Here is a 12,976-nt window from a genome sequence, read left to right as displayed (position 1 = left end):
AGAGGAAGAAATTACAGTAGAATATTTTGAATCCTCGAATGATCTTCCAGTTGCCAGAAAATGCAAAGTTACTGCTAATCCTTCATTTGCTGATATAGGATCCCTCATGTTTGTTCGTTGTTTTATAATATAAGGCCTAACCAAGTCCAAAAGTTCGTTGTAGACTACACTTGTGATTCGGAAATATTTTTTGTAATCCTCGGGATAAAAGGTATATTTTTCACGTTGACTAATCCATTGCTTAATTCAGCGTCTCTTTTGTTTATTGCGTTTAGCACTTGCTAAATGTAAAATCATAATAGCAGCGCAGGCTTTCTTTTTATAATCCATAGCAAAATAACTAACAGATAAATGACGCGAACGAACAGGCTTTAACTGCTTCAAGCAGCAGACTGGTGACTGAACACACTTCAAGAGACGATTCGAGCAGACTGATGACGATGATGATAGAAAATAGTGATCGTGTGAGGTCGCGTGAAAAATACTGACAAAATACTGTCAGTCTTCAAGACTGTCAGTAATACTGATCGTGTGAGGGGCGCTTAAGGTATGGTTTTTTAAAAATTTTATGGATAACTTTGACTTTTAAATGGAATTTCGTGAATTTTTGTTGTGCCTTGTAATTTTGACTTACTGTTTTATTTTAATGTGTTTCTTTCAAAAGAAAAAAAAAATTTTAGAGTCTGATGATGATGATGAGTGAACTCATCGAAATGCATAACTCTTGACAAAAGATCGGCATTTTCATTTGTGGAGAAAAGTCTTCCCGCCCTTCCCAACCCGCTATATTGTAGCCACTCCACTTCAAGAATGGACTTCTACTTACAAATATAATTAGGGATTTTTATTTAAGTACTTATTTAATGATATAAAAATTGTTTACAATTATATGATGTTCAAATGCTCGAACAAAGTTCAACTTCAGAAAACACACTCGTTTTGGGATGAGGAGGTAGATGTTATTAAAAAAATATACAGTGCATCCGTAAAGTAGCGGATAAATTCAATAAAAATGAAATGGACCATTTCTGAAAAAATCCCCGAACCCGTCGATTTTAATATTTGGTTTACGGTTTTTCCACGTTGAAATTAAATATACAGGGTGACTCAAAAAAAAGATATGACCTCATCAATGTTTTTTAAATGAAAACCACCATTTTCTAATGCAGAATCAGAAAGAATGGACTTTTTTACAAAGGATATGGTACAAATGAATAGTGGTTACATAAGCAATTTTGAACGAAAAATGATGATAAAATGGAAAATTAAACAAATACCTATCTAAATTAAGTTGTTGCTGTCAGTGTCAAAAAGTGAATGTATTTTGGTGCAACTATTTGAAGTATTTTTACATGTGCAAGTAGTGTTTATGCTTTTTAAGAGGCGAAAGCAGTGTCATCCTGCGTTTTATTAGTAACTACACTTTATTGCTTACTGTTATTGTATTAAATATGAGAAAATTAACCAAACGTGAAAAAATCGAAATCTTGTGCATAATTGGTTTCGGAGATATGTAGCGTACTCAAAAGGAGGTGGTTCAGTTGTTTAATGCAACTCATCCTGCTCGGTATCCTATTAGCCACAGGCATAGTTGAAGCAAAGTTTCGTGAATTCCGAACATTCTGTTAACGGTCCAAAATAATCCCAAAGCCACAATAACAGGCATGGCTTCTAATGTTAATTTATCGTAGTCTACTGTCATACTGTCCCCCGGGGAGGGCCGGGGTAGAATAGCCCTCCGGTACGCTCTGCCTGTCGTAAAAGGCGACTAAAAGACCCCTTTGGTGGTAGATGTTGTCCACTTGCATCGCCCGATTCAATACCACCACATAGGACTTAGGCGGCGTGAAGTGGTTCCATGGAACTCACGTTTCGCCGCCATGTCGATATAGGCAATCAAATAAGCCTCACATTCTGGCATTGGCAGAAACAAAGGTGAAACCTTCAACAACAAATGTTCACCTGTCTGAGTCTCCTGGATCTGGTCTTGGCTTTAGACCCTGACTCGTACACAGTATCAGTACATGCCCCCCTAGGAACGTCGGACCACAAATTGATAACAGTCTCTTGCCAGTTGGAGGTTAAAACGCAGGATCCTCCGATGCCGCGAAAGGTATGGCACTATAAATCAGCAGAGTGGAACCATCTTCGGGAATTTTATCGCTCATTCCCTTGGAAAGAAGTCTGCTTTAGAACCAATAACATCTCAGAATGTGCAAACCAAATTACAGAGACGATCTTGGCAGGAATGGAAGCTTATATCCCTTTTTCTACTAAATGCGGATCAAACAACAAGCAATGGTTCAATCTGAATTGCAAAAAGGCAGTAAACACTAAAAACGCAGCATATCGCAAATGGCGTCAACATCCTTCCATCGAAAATCGGAGGAACTTTTTAGCCTCCAGAAATAGCTGCAAGCGAATTATTGATGAATGCAAAGAGAGTTACAACAACAGGATCAAAAACAAACTGCTAAACTGCCCAAATGGAACAAGATCTTTCTGGTCGGTATCGAAAGCCGTTAGTCAAGGATTTGCTAAGTCGGCCTTGCCACCCCTAACAGCAGATGATGGTTCTATCGCGGTAACAGCAAGGGAAAAAGCCAACTTACTGGGTAAACTCTTCGCGTCCATTTCTACTCTGCACTCGCAAGGCAAAACACCGCCATATTTGCCAAGGGTGAATTCATCGATGGGAGAAACTTCGTTTCCCCAACGAATTATAAATAAAATTCTTAAAAGCGTAGACGCCAACAAAGCTTCTGGACCCGATCAAATTCCAGCCCTAATACTAAAACGTTGTGCAGACGAATTAACTCCTCCCTTATGTAGACTGTTCACGGCATCGTAAGCAGGGCCAATTTCCAACAAGCTGGAAAACTGCTCGAGTGCAAGCTGTACCCAAAAAGGGTAAGAAGACGATGCCCTCCAATTACTGCCCGATTGCACTAGTTCCAGTAATATCGAAGATTATGGAGAAAGCAGTCAACCAACAACTGTTAAGATATCTGGAATCATCTGGACTAATCAGCGATCATCAATACGGCTTCCGAAAGCTTAGATCCACCGGCGATCTTCTGGCCTACGTCACACACTTGTGGACGGAGAAGCACGGCGAGTCCCGCTCAGTCGCTCTTGACATTTCCAAGGCATTTGACAGAGTGTGGCATGAGGGACTACTAACCAAGCTCTCCTCAATCGGCATACAAAGCTCATTATTGAATTGGATCAAAAGTTTTCTTGAACAACGAACAATCCAAGTAGCCGTCGATGAATACCTCTCCGACAAATTTAACAAATTCTCTTAGGAAGAAGAATCTTAGGCAGCAACAAGTAGCTTCAACCAACAACGATATTAGAGCAATCTTGTTAAAATTTAACGCTAAAAAAACGCAGGCTGCAGTATTTACGATGAAGACTAACCTTGGTGGCCCGGAGCTGGTTATGGCAGGGAAAACATTGCCAATGAAATCATCTTTACATCTTCTAGGAGTCGAAGTCACCAACAGTGTGTCCTGGCATGACCACGTTGCCGAGATCGCCAGGGCAGCTTCCAAAAAACTCGGAGTGCTTTTCAAAACGAAAAAACTGTATACACCAGAACAGCTACTGACTCTTTATAAAGCTCAAATACGCCCTTCCCTCGAGTATTGCTCGCATGTCTGGAGCTCTGCACCCAAGCATAGTTTAAAGCTGCTAGATTCTATACAGAAGAGAGCTATTCGTCTTATCGACGGGAGTCTGGATAGTCTGGAGCACAGGAGAAAGGTGGCTGATCTCTGTTTATTCTACCGTTATTATCACGGTAAGTGCTCCTCTGAGCTGGCAGGCCTGATTACACCCAGGGCTGTTCCGGCAAGAAGGACGCGTCTAGCAGTTGCGGCTCATCATCATCGAGTCCACCTGCCTACCCCAAGGACGTCGCTGTATCGGGACTCATTCATCTGGAGAACATCTTCTTTGTGGAACAGGCTTCCACCTCACATATTTCCCGACGCATACAACCTACAGCGATTCAAGATAAATGCCCACAAATATCTTCGCGCAAGCACCACTCCAAGAGTGACATAGGACTTTCCTCTTGTGCTTGTGTTTACCATAAAAAAAAAATAAAGTATAGAAAAAAGCACCCTTTTAAAATATTTTCACTTCAAGAACTACCGGAAGATGGTTTTGATCGCCGAAATGAATTTTGTGAGCAAGTGCAGCAATTATGTAATGATAATGAATATGAACAATAATTTTGTAAAACGGATAATATTTTCTGACGAAGCAACGTTTACTCTAAACGGCCAGGTGAACAGAGAGTTCTGTTAATGGTCCAATGTCGATACTGGGCGACCGAAAACCCTCATTGGTTCACAGATTGTAATACACAACACCCTCAAAAAGTCAATGTTTGGTGCGGTATAGTGGAAGGAAGAGTTTTATCAAATGTTTTCTTCAAAATGATCTTATCCCTGCTATGACAACTTTGTATCCGAATTTGGAAAAACCCGACATGCACCAACGTGATCTTTTTTTTCAGCAAGATGGAGCCTCGCGACACTATGCTTTATCCATTTATCGAAATTATTTAGATGATGTTTTCTCAAATTGTTGGATAGGTAGACGAGGCTTCATTGATTGGCCATCCAGATCGCCCGATTAAACTCCTCGATTACTTTTTATGGGGATAGTTAAAAAATAAAGTGTATGTCACTAAATCAGCGAGTTTAGAAGATTTAAAAGAACAAATACGCCAGGAAATTAGAAATATTACTCCAGATGTCATTGACAACGTTCAAAAAGAATTTTTAAATCGCCTTGGTTACTGTCAGGTTGTTAACGGTGCTCAATTCGAACATTTAATTTAGATAGAATTCCTTTAATTTTACATTTTATAATCATTTTTCGTTCAAAATTGTTTATATAACCACTATTCATTTGTACCATATCCTTTGTAAAAAAATGCGTTCTTTCTGATTCTGCATTAAAAAATGTTGGTTTCCATTTAAAAAACATATCGATGACGTCATATCTTTTTTTTAGTCACCTTGTATATATACTTTCCACGTAGAAAAACCCTAAACCAAATATTAAAATCGACGGGTTCGGGCATTTTTTTTTCAGAAACGGTTCATTTCATTTTTATTGAATTTATCCGCTACTTTACGGATGTAAGGTCATTACAAGACATTTTTTAAATTAAAATATCTGAACCAGCATCACCTCATGGCAAGGGAAATCAAAAAAATATTGTATTATTATTAGTGGGGAGTATCATTTAGATGCGTACAGGCCGATGATGTCGATTTTGTGAGGAAAAAAGAGTGGTTACAGTTTCCTGCACCAATAACTTATTTTGCAGTTTCTTTTATTATTAAAGGTGCGCGGAAAGGCTCTGCCAGCGGCAGAGATAAATAACCTTCCTTTGATAAATAAACCGAAAAATAGAATATTGGTGGTGGCAACTATACAGAGTGTCTCACGACGAATAGACGTGATCGATATCTCGGAAACTAATTTTTCAAAAATTTGGCAACATGGTACAGTCGATAGAGGCCACACAACAAAAATATTTTGACAGTTGTGACGTTTTCGGTTATACCGGAAGTAGATGTCAACTTCGTTATTTTAAATGGAACACCATGTACATTTTTACATTTTTGGCTTTCAAGTGAAATTCTAGGTATATTTTGTGTATAATGTGTAACCGTTTTTGACATATTTTTAATTTCATGTGAAAAACTATGTTTATAAGTTTAGAGATTACTCCCTTTTAGTAGCCTTCATTTATTGGTTAGTTTTGGTTTTATTTTAAAGAAAGGACCACTTGGCCATGAGGGTTGTCATAGTAACCGCTAGAAGCGGCAGACAGACAATGTATTCTAACAGAAATGTCAGTATTGCTTGTAATTTCGTAATTTTTTAAAAACTAATATGTCGGGGCGATTAAATTATACACACGAAGTTTTTTTAAATTGGTTTATTATCTATGGCGAATGTAACAAAGTTTTATCGAGAACATGCCAAATATTTTCCGATAGATTCCCAGAAACATCAGAAACCATCATGTTGCGCTGTTAGGCGCATAATAGAAAATTATTTTGGCACTGTTAAGGCGAAAGCGTAAAAAAGGAAACCACTTGTTGACAATGAAAATATTGAAATTGCAATTTTGGGATATTTTGCAGCGTATCCTAGGACGTCCTTAAGACAAGCAGCTTCACAAACTAGAGTCTCCAAAGACACAATACATAGGATTTTGTTGAAATATAACTTCCACCTTTACTTAATATCTTTGGTTTAGCATCTTAGAGAAACAGATTTGCCCAAAAGAATCCAGTTTTGTGAATTTATCTTAACAATAGTACAGGAAAATCCTAAGTTTTTGAATGACGTAATTTGGACTGATGAGGCAAAATTTTCAAAAAATGGTATTTTTAACAGACATAATTCCCATGTTTGGAGTGATTCAAATGCTCATGCTGTGAAATCACAAAATTATCAAGAAGTCTGGCAGTTTAATGTTTTTTGTGCTTAATTTTTAATTCTGTATCAATTTTTACAGGAGAATGATATTTAAATATTCTAGGGGGCTTGGATAAAGAATATTTAATGAATTTACCATTGGCAGAACACCGAAACATTTATTACCAACATGATGGTGCACCACTACACAGAACCTTTCCTGTAATGAGATTCTTAGATGCATCATTTAATGGTGGATTGTTAATAACGGACTCCTCGTTCTCCGGATTTAACTGCCCTAGATTATTTTATTTGGCGAAAATAAAGAATATTGTTTATTTCAATCCATTAACCACGCAGCAGGATTGTATGGAAAGGGTTAGACAAGCATTTGAAAGTTTATCTCCAGAGTCAATTAGAGCGGCAACCCATGACGAGCTAATTCGCAGATGTGAAAAATGTTTAGAAGTTCAAGGAGGAAATTGTGAAGATTTGTTAAAATAACTTGTTGCTCTGCCGAGATTTGTAAAATTTTCTATTATTTGCCCATAACAGCGCACCATGATGGTTTCTGTTTTTCTGGGAATCTATCGGAAAATATTTGGCATGTTCTCGATAAAACTTTGTTACATTCTTCATAGATAATAAACAAATTTAAATAATCTTCGTCTGTATAATTTAATTAAAAAAAAATACGAAATTATAAGCAATACTGACATTTCTGTTATAATCCATTGACTTACTGCCGCTTCTAGAGGTTACTATGACAACCGTCATGGCCAACTAATCAACAATCCTTGACCCGTGTTACTATGCGGCTTTTGATATTAGGCCAAATTTAAACTGTCAATATTTCGAAAACTATCAATTTTCGGACTAGATAACCTTATACAAAGTTAACCTTATTTTTAATTATCTTTATGAAAAAATAATAAAAATAGGGGGTTTCCATTCAAGGAAATTGACTTTTAATAATTTTTTAATTTTAATTTTTAATGCTAGTTTTTGACTCCCCTGTCGAAACAGTGGGCCCTCAAGGCAGTTTTGCATATAGGTCTCCTGATGGACTCGTCATGCCCATTGACCCCCTGTATCTTTTTTTTTAGACAAATATTAAAATATTCTTTTAAAGTGGTCCTTCCTTTAAAATAAAACCAAAACTAACCAATAAATGAAGGCTACTAAAAGGGAGTAATCTCTAAACTTATAAACATAATTTTTCACATGAAATTAAAAATATGTCAAAAACGGTTACACTTAGGTGTAGGACCATTATACACAAAATATACCTAGAATTTCACGTGAAAGCCAAAAATGTAAAAATATACATGGTATTCCATTTAAAATAACGAAGTTGACACCTACTTCCGGTATAACCGGAAACGTCACAACTGTCAAAATATTTTAGTTGTGTGGCCTCCATCGATTGTGCCATGTTGCCAATTTTCAAAATTTTAAAAAAATAAGTTTCCGAGATATCGATCGCGTCTATTCGTCGTGAGACGCCCTGTATAAGTATATCCTTGACCAATTAAGAAGCATACATATAGTATTATCCACACGCGTAATAACTCCATGATAATATGAGTCTCATTATTTAAAATAATTATTATATTAAACTATAAAAAATATACCTCCTTGTCAAACTCTTCTTCATTTTCCATCCACAGATACTCAGAAAAATCATCTTCTGGAGGTGAATTAAGTTCTTGATCGGCAGTATTTTCCAACTCCTCATTTACAGTTAATGCATTTTCATATTCATAAATTCCACTATCACTACATTGATCTACTGATGGTGGCATTTTCATAACTAGAACAAAGAGAAAAATCCCATAGACTTATGCATTACCTACCTTTAAATTATTATTAACTAAAAAAATATTTATTTTAATCATATTAAAGCGTTCTTTGCCAAAGAGAACAGGCAAATTAGTATGAACTAACTAAATTATAACTAGTTTAATGATACTTTTTGGTTCAAATTTGGAAAAGAAAAACAAAATATAATCCAAATAAGATAAAATAAACTCAATCACGTATATAAACAAATACGTTTATCAGTGTCTCATGGGCCAGAAATTAGTTATTCACATGAGTCACACTATCTATTAAATTATAGAAATTTAGAAAGTAACATTAATAATGCAAGCATACATTTCTGGGTAGTAGGTAAGGTAAAAACTGACTAAACAATTAAAACTGAATGAATTGTCACGAAGCGCGTCCTTTTTAAAACCCGATGAAACAGTTTCGAAATATATTTTGAATTATCTTCATTGTTTTTGCTGAAAGAGACCAATAATTTTAGGAGAATACTGACAGTCAAAGCAAGCAAATATACAAATTCTAGAAAATTGAAACTACAGGGATTTACAATAATATAACCTAAATAACCTAAATTGGGGCCAAAATGGGGCTGTCGAACACTTAATGAACTACTTAAAAACTAAACACTATAGATAAAAATAATAAACCAAACGTAAGTAGAACCCTAAATAAACCCTACGAATCAACTTTAACTACGGAATACTAATAAAAATAGTACAAAAACTAGGAGAATAATTAACGTATTTACATTTTCATAATACTGCTCCCCTCTCAAGTTTAATCATCCCGATCAAACATGGGACCACTTGAGTCATGATGACTGAGTGTGACTCAAAGTTCCTTCCTTGGTCTGAATGTATTTCTCTGGGTACACCAAATCGACAAATCTAGTTCTGGAACAGCACTTCAGCTACTGTCGTTGCTTCTTGGTTTGGAATCGGATAAACCTCGGGCCACTTACTAAAGTAATCCATAGCAACAAGAGCATATCGGTTTCTGGAGCTACTAGTAGGAAAGGGTCCTGCTATGTCTATGGCAATTCGTTCAAAGGGTGCACCAACAAGATACTGCATCATCTTTCCTCTTGTCCGGGTTCTTGGGCCCTTGCTTGACGAACACTCCTCACACTATCGGCACCAGCGTTCAACATCTTGATGACTGTTCAGCCAGTAAAACCGTTCTCTCACTTTTCCTAAGGTCTTACTAACTCCAAAATGTCCTCAGCCGACATCGCCATGAACAGCTTCAAGAACTTCCGGAATCCGTTTTCGAGGAAGGACTGTCAGATATGTCTTTTCTTTTCCATCTACGCTCTCCCAGACTCTTTTTAACAATCCATCTTTTATAACCAACAAATTCCATTGAGACCAATAAGCTTTTAGTTCTGGAGATTTGTTTAAGGTGCCCCTCCTCATTGCAATTCCAGCATTGCAATGGTCTTTTAGGTTTCCTGGCTAATAATTATTCAATCTTCTTTAGGCGGTCTTCGAGATCACTTTCCGAAGTTCTGATTTATCTTATTCGTGTCTGCCTTCTAGTTGCTTGAAAAGCTGCCTCATAATCTAGTCCATGAGCCAAAGCTTCTGAAATATTTTTATGATGAGCCATCCTTAAAGCGTGGTTAGTATCTGGATCTCGAACTCCGTCAATAAAGCAATTTAAAGAAATTTGTTCTCGGAACTCTGTTGGGGCTGAAGGGTAAGCCAGATTTACTAATCGAGCAATATCGGCCTCAAACTGTTGGAGTCCTTCCTCGGGTTGTTGTCTTCTAGATTTCAATTGAGCCTGGTACACTTGTTGTAGATGGGCTTCACCGTATCTCATCTCTAAGGTACGCATCAGTACGTCGAAATTGAGCTGATCCTTAGATGGCACCATTCTTAATATTTCTGTAGCTTCTCCTCTAAGGCTTAGCTTCAGATTGATTGCCTTTTCTTCGTTATCCCAGCGATTTCCCCTAGCAGCGGCCTCAAATTGATTCAAATAGGTACTCCATGCTTCTTAGCCGTCGAATTTTGGTGGCTTTACTTTCATCATTGTTTGCATTCCAGGATCGGGATGAAGAGGAGTCCGTTTTATTGTCATCTCTAGTTCTTGGATCTTTTTTTGTACTTGCCCCAATTCTTCTACTGTTGCTTCAAAGTTAGTCATTAATTGTTTCTGATTCTTCTCCAGATCTTCTTTAAGTTGTAAAACTCGTTCCTCTTATTTTCTCTCTCGTTCCTCACAATACTATTTACAACGGATTTACAATAATATAACCTAAATAACCTAAATTGGGGCCAAAATGGGGCTCTCGAACAAGATGAACTACTTAAAAACTAAACACTATAGATAAAAATAATAAACCAAACGTAAGTAGAACCCTAAAGAAACCCTACGAATCAACTTTAAATACAGAATACTAATAAAAATAGTACAAAAACTAGGAGAATAATTAACGTATTTACATTTTCATAATAATATTTATGAAAGGGTTTTAATGCTATTTCATACAAAAAAAAAACAAAATTACAGGTACAGTGATGAGTAATAATGGGTATAGTATTTGTTTTTAATACAATGCACACGTTACAAAACAATAATATAATAAAAAAATAAAATTAATAATATAAATATAGATAAAAAATATTCAGATATAGAAAATAAGCTCAAATTATGGTCCGCAAGGTGGTGCATTAATTATTTCTTTGTTAATAATAATAATAAATTCTTATTTCTTTGACATTCAGTTCTGTTAGTACTTTATGAAACAGTTACAGTTAGCTAACCTGGTACTTTTACCATTTCCTATAATGATCACATAGTTAGATTTTTATAAACTCACCTGAAAATGGATTTAACTTAAATTTTGATCTAAGTATACTCCTAAGTATTTCAAATTTTATTTTTTACAGAAATAACTGAAAATAACGCCTAGAATTGTGAATAGATCTTTTTGTCTCTTGTGGCATTTACAATAAAATTAATATAGCCAGTAAAAGACACTTTAGAGTCAGACAAATTTCCTATACTCCTATTTATTTATGAACATAAATACTAAAAATATTCTATGGTATTATCGCTTATCATAGTTAATACTTCTGAGATAGGAAGCCTCCATAAGAGCCAATAGCCAAAAGAAGATTGAATATCATACCTTCTGAATATCGAATAGTACTAAGCCGAAACGAAAATAAATTTGTGACCTTATAATAGCGGTAACATTATGGCGCCAAACTTGAATTTCGGTCTACTATATCGTGCGCTTAAAATTAGTGGGAATTGTATGTTTTGTCGGAAATTTTTTATAGTAGGCAGGTAGATTGAAAATGTTAAATTGAGACTTTTTTTGTCTCCATGTTAAAGAAACTTCTCCATTTATTACTTTTTCTATTTGTGTACTATAATTTCTGAAAGACTTTTCCTACTAGATACATAGGTTTGGATTTTAGAAATGAAACAAAAAAACGATCACGAAATATATTACTGTATTATAAAAAGACATTATAGTAAAAAGTTCACAAGTTTTACAATGAACAATTCACAGCTATACACACTTGTTAAAACATAAAAAAATATATATAAACATTCATTTGTTGTATCAAGAACAAAGTCTGTAAAGTATAATTTATACAGGGTGTTACAAAAGGTTATAGTAAATGTATAAAGGTCAATAAAAATTTAATAAAATCACCAAGAAATTACCCCCTACTCAATTCAGCAGTAATTCCCATGATAAATATTACGGAGATAATAAGTATCAATAAATTAGCATTGAAAGAGGCAATAAGTGAAAATGATTGCAGCAGGAACACAAGAGCAAAGTTTTAACGGAATTTATAAAGGGTGTTAAAAAAGATTATACTAAATGTATAAAGATCAATAAAAATTTAATAAAATCACGAAGGAATTACCCCATACTCAATTCAGCAGGAATGCTCCTTAGTAGATTGGAGGGTAAAAATAAATAATCAAGTATTAAGAAAATTGACGTTGTTATTTAGAAATTAGGAAGAATTTGATACAATGTCATCTTAATGCTGCATTCAGGTTATTGACTTTAACTCCTTCTTTTGAGATTTTCTAAATAAACTTAAATACCACCTTTATTTAGATTTTTGCTTTTAATAAAAGTTGACTGATGAAAGTCTTTAATAAAGTGGCACATATGCTAACGGCCGCTTATCGGTCTGGAGAACATTAATTGGTGGTGGGTTGGCATGAATTATTCTAGAGATGCTTAACTTTTAAAATGTGGGCGCCATCCAGTTTAATGTGTTTATTTAAAGTGCAGTTAAAAGAACCTTTAACTGGTAAATTGGTTCTTACATAAACAAAAAGGATGTTAAAAAATATAGGTAACACATAGTAAAACACAAAATAAGCTTCAATTATTAACATTATATTATCAAAATATGCTATTTCATTGTTCAAACTTTTCCTTAAATAAAAATAAAGTAAACATTATAAGACAGTTTCTTGTTAAAAGTACAACCCCTGGAATCTAACAGTTCTAAAACATTGAAAAAATCAATATCTTGCTATTATGTAACTACCCTTTGGCCAAAGTCAGTAACTTACCGCACATTACACTGTACAATATGTACTAAATCAAATAATAAAAAAAATATATCTTTCAGTGGGGTTGCTTACATATAATACTGTATGAAAATCAGGATAGTGATATTAACCCTGGAATGCTACTTGGGGT

The 12,976-nt window shown here is 35.2% G+C and overlaps 1 protein-coding gene across 1 annotated transcript in view; it reads right to left on the bottom strand.

Annotated features, from left to right (window-relative positions):
- Window positions 1-12,976, bottom strand: part of LOC126748415 (polyadenylate-binding protein-interacting protein 2B) — a 50,321-nt gene that overhangs the window by 8,440 nt on the left and 28,905 nt on the right. Inside the window, exon 2 of the mRNA XM_050457650.1 lies at window positions 8,088-8,266. Within this exon, the coding sequence (XP_050313607.1) occupies window positions 8,088-8,266 (179 nt within the window). The remainder of the gene's footprint in view (window positions 1-8,087; window positions 8,267-12,976) is intronic.

This window comes from Anthonomus grandis, chromosome 22 (genome assembly GCF_022605725.1).
Source record: "Anthonomus grandis grandis chromosome 22, icAntGran1.3, whole genome shotgun sequence".
In the NCBI taxonomy this organism is placed as follows: Eukaryota; Metazoa; Arthropoda; class Insecta; order Coleoptera; family Curculionidae; genus Anthonomus; species Anthonomus grandis.
This window is presented reverse-complemented; position numbering and strand designations above follow the sequence as displayed.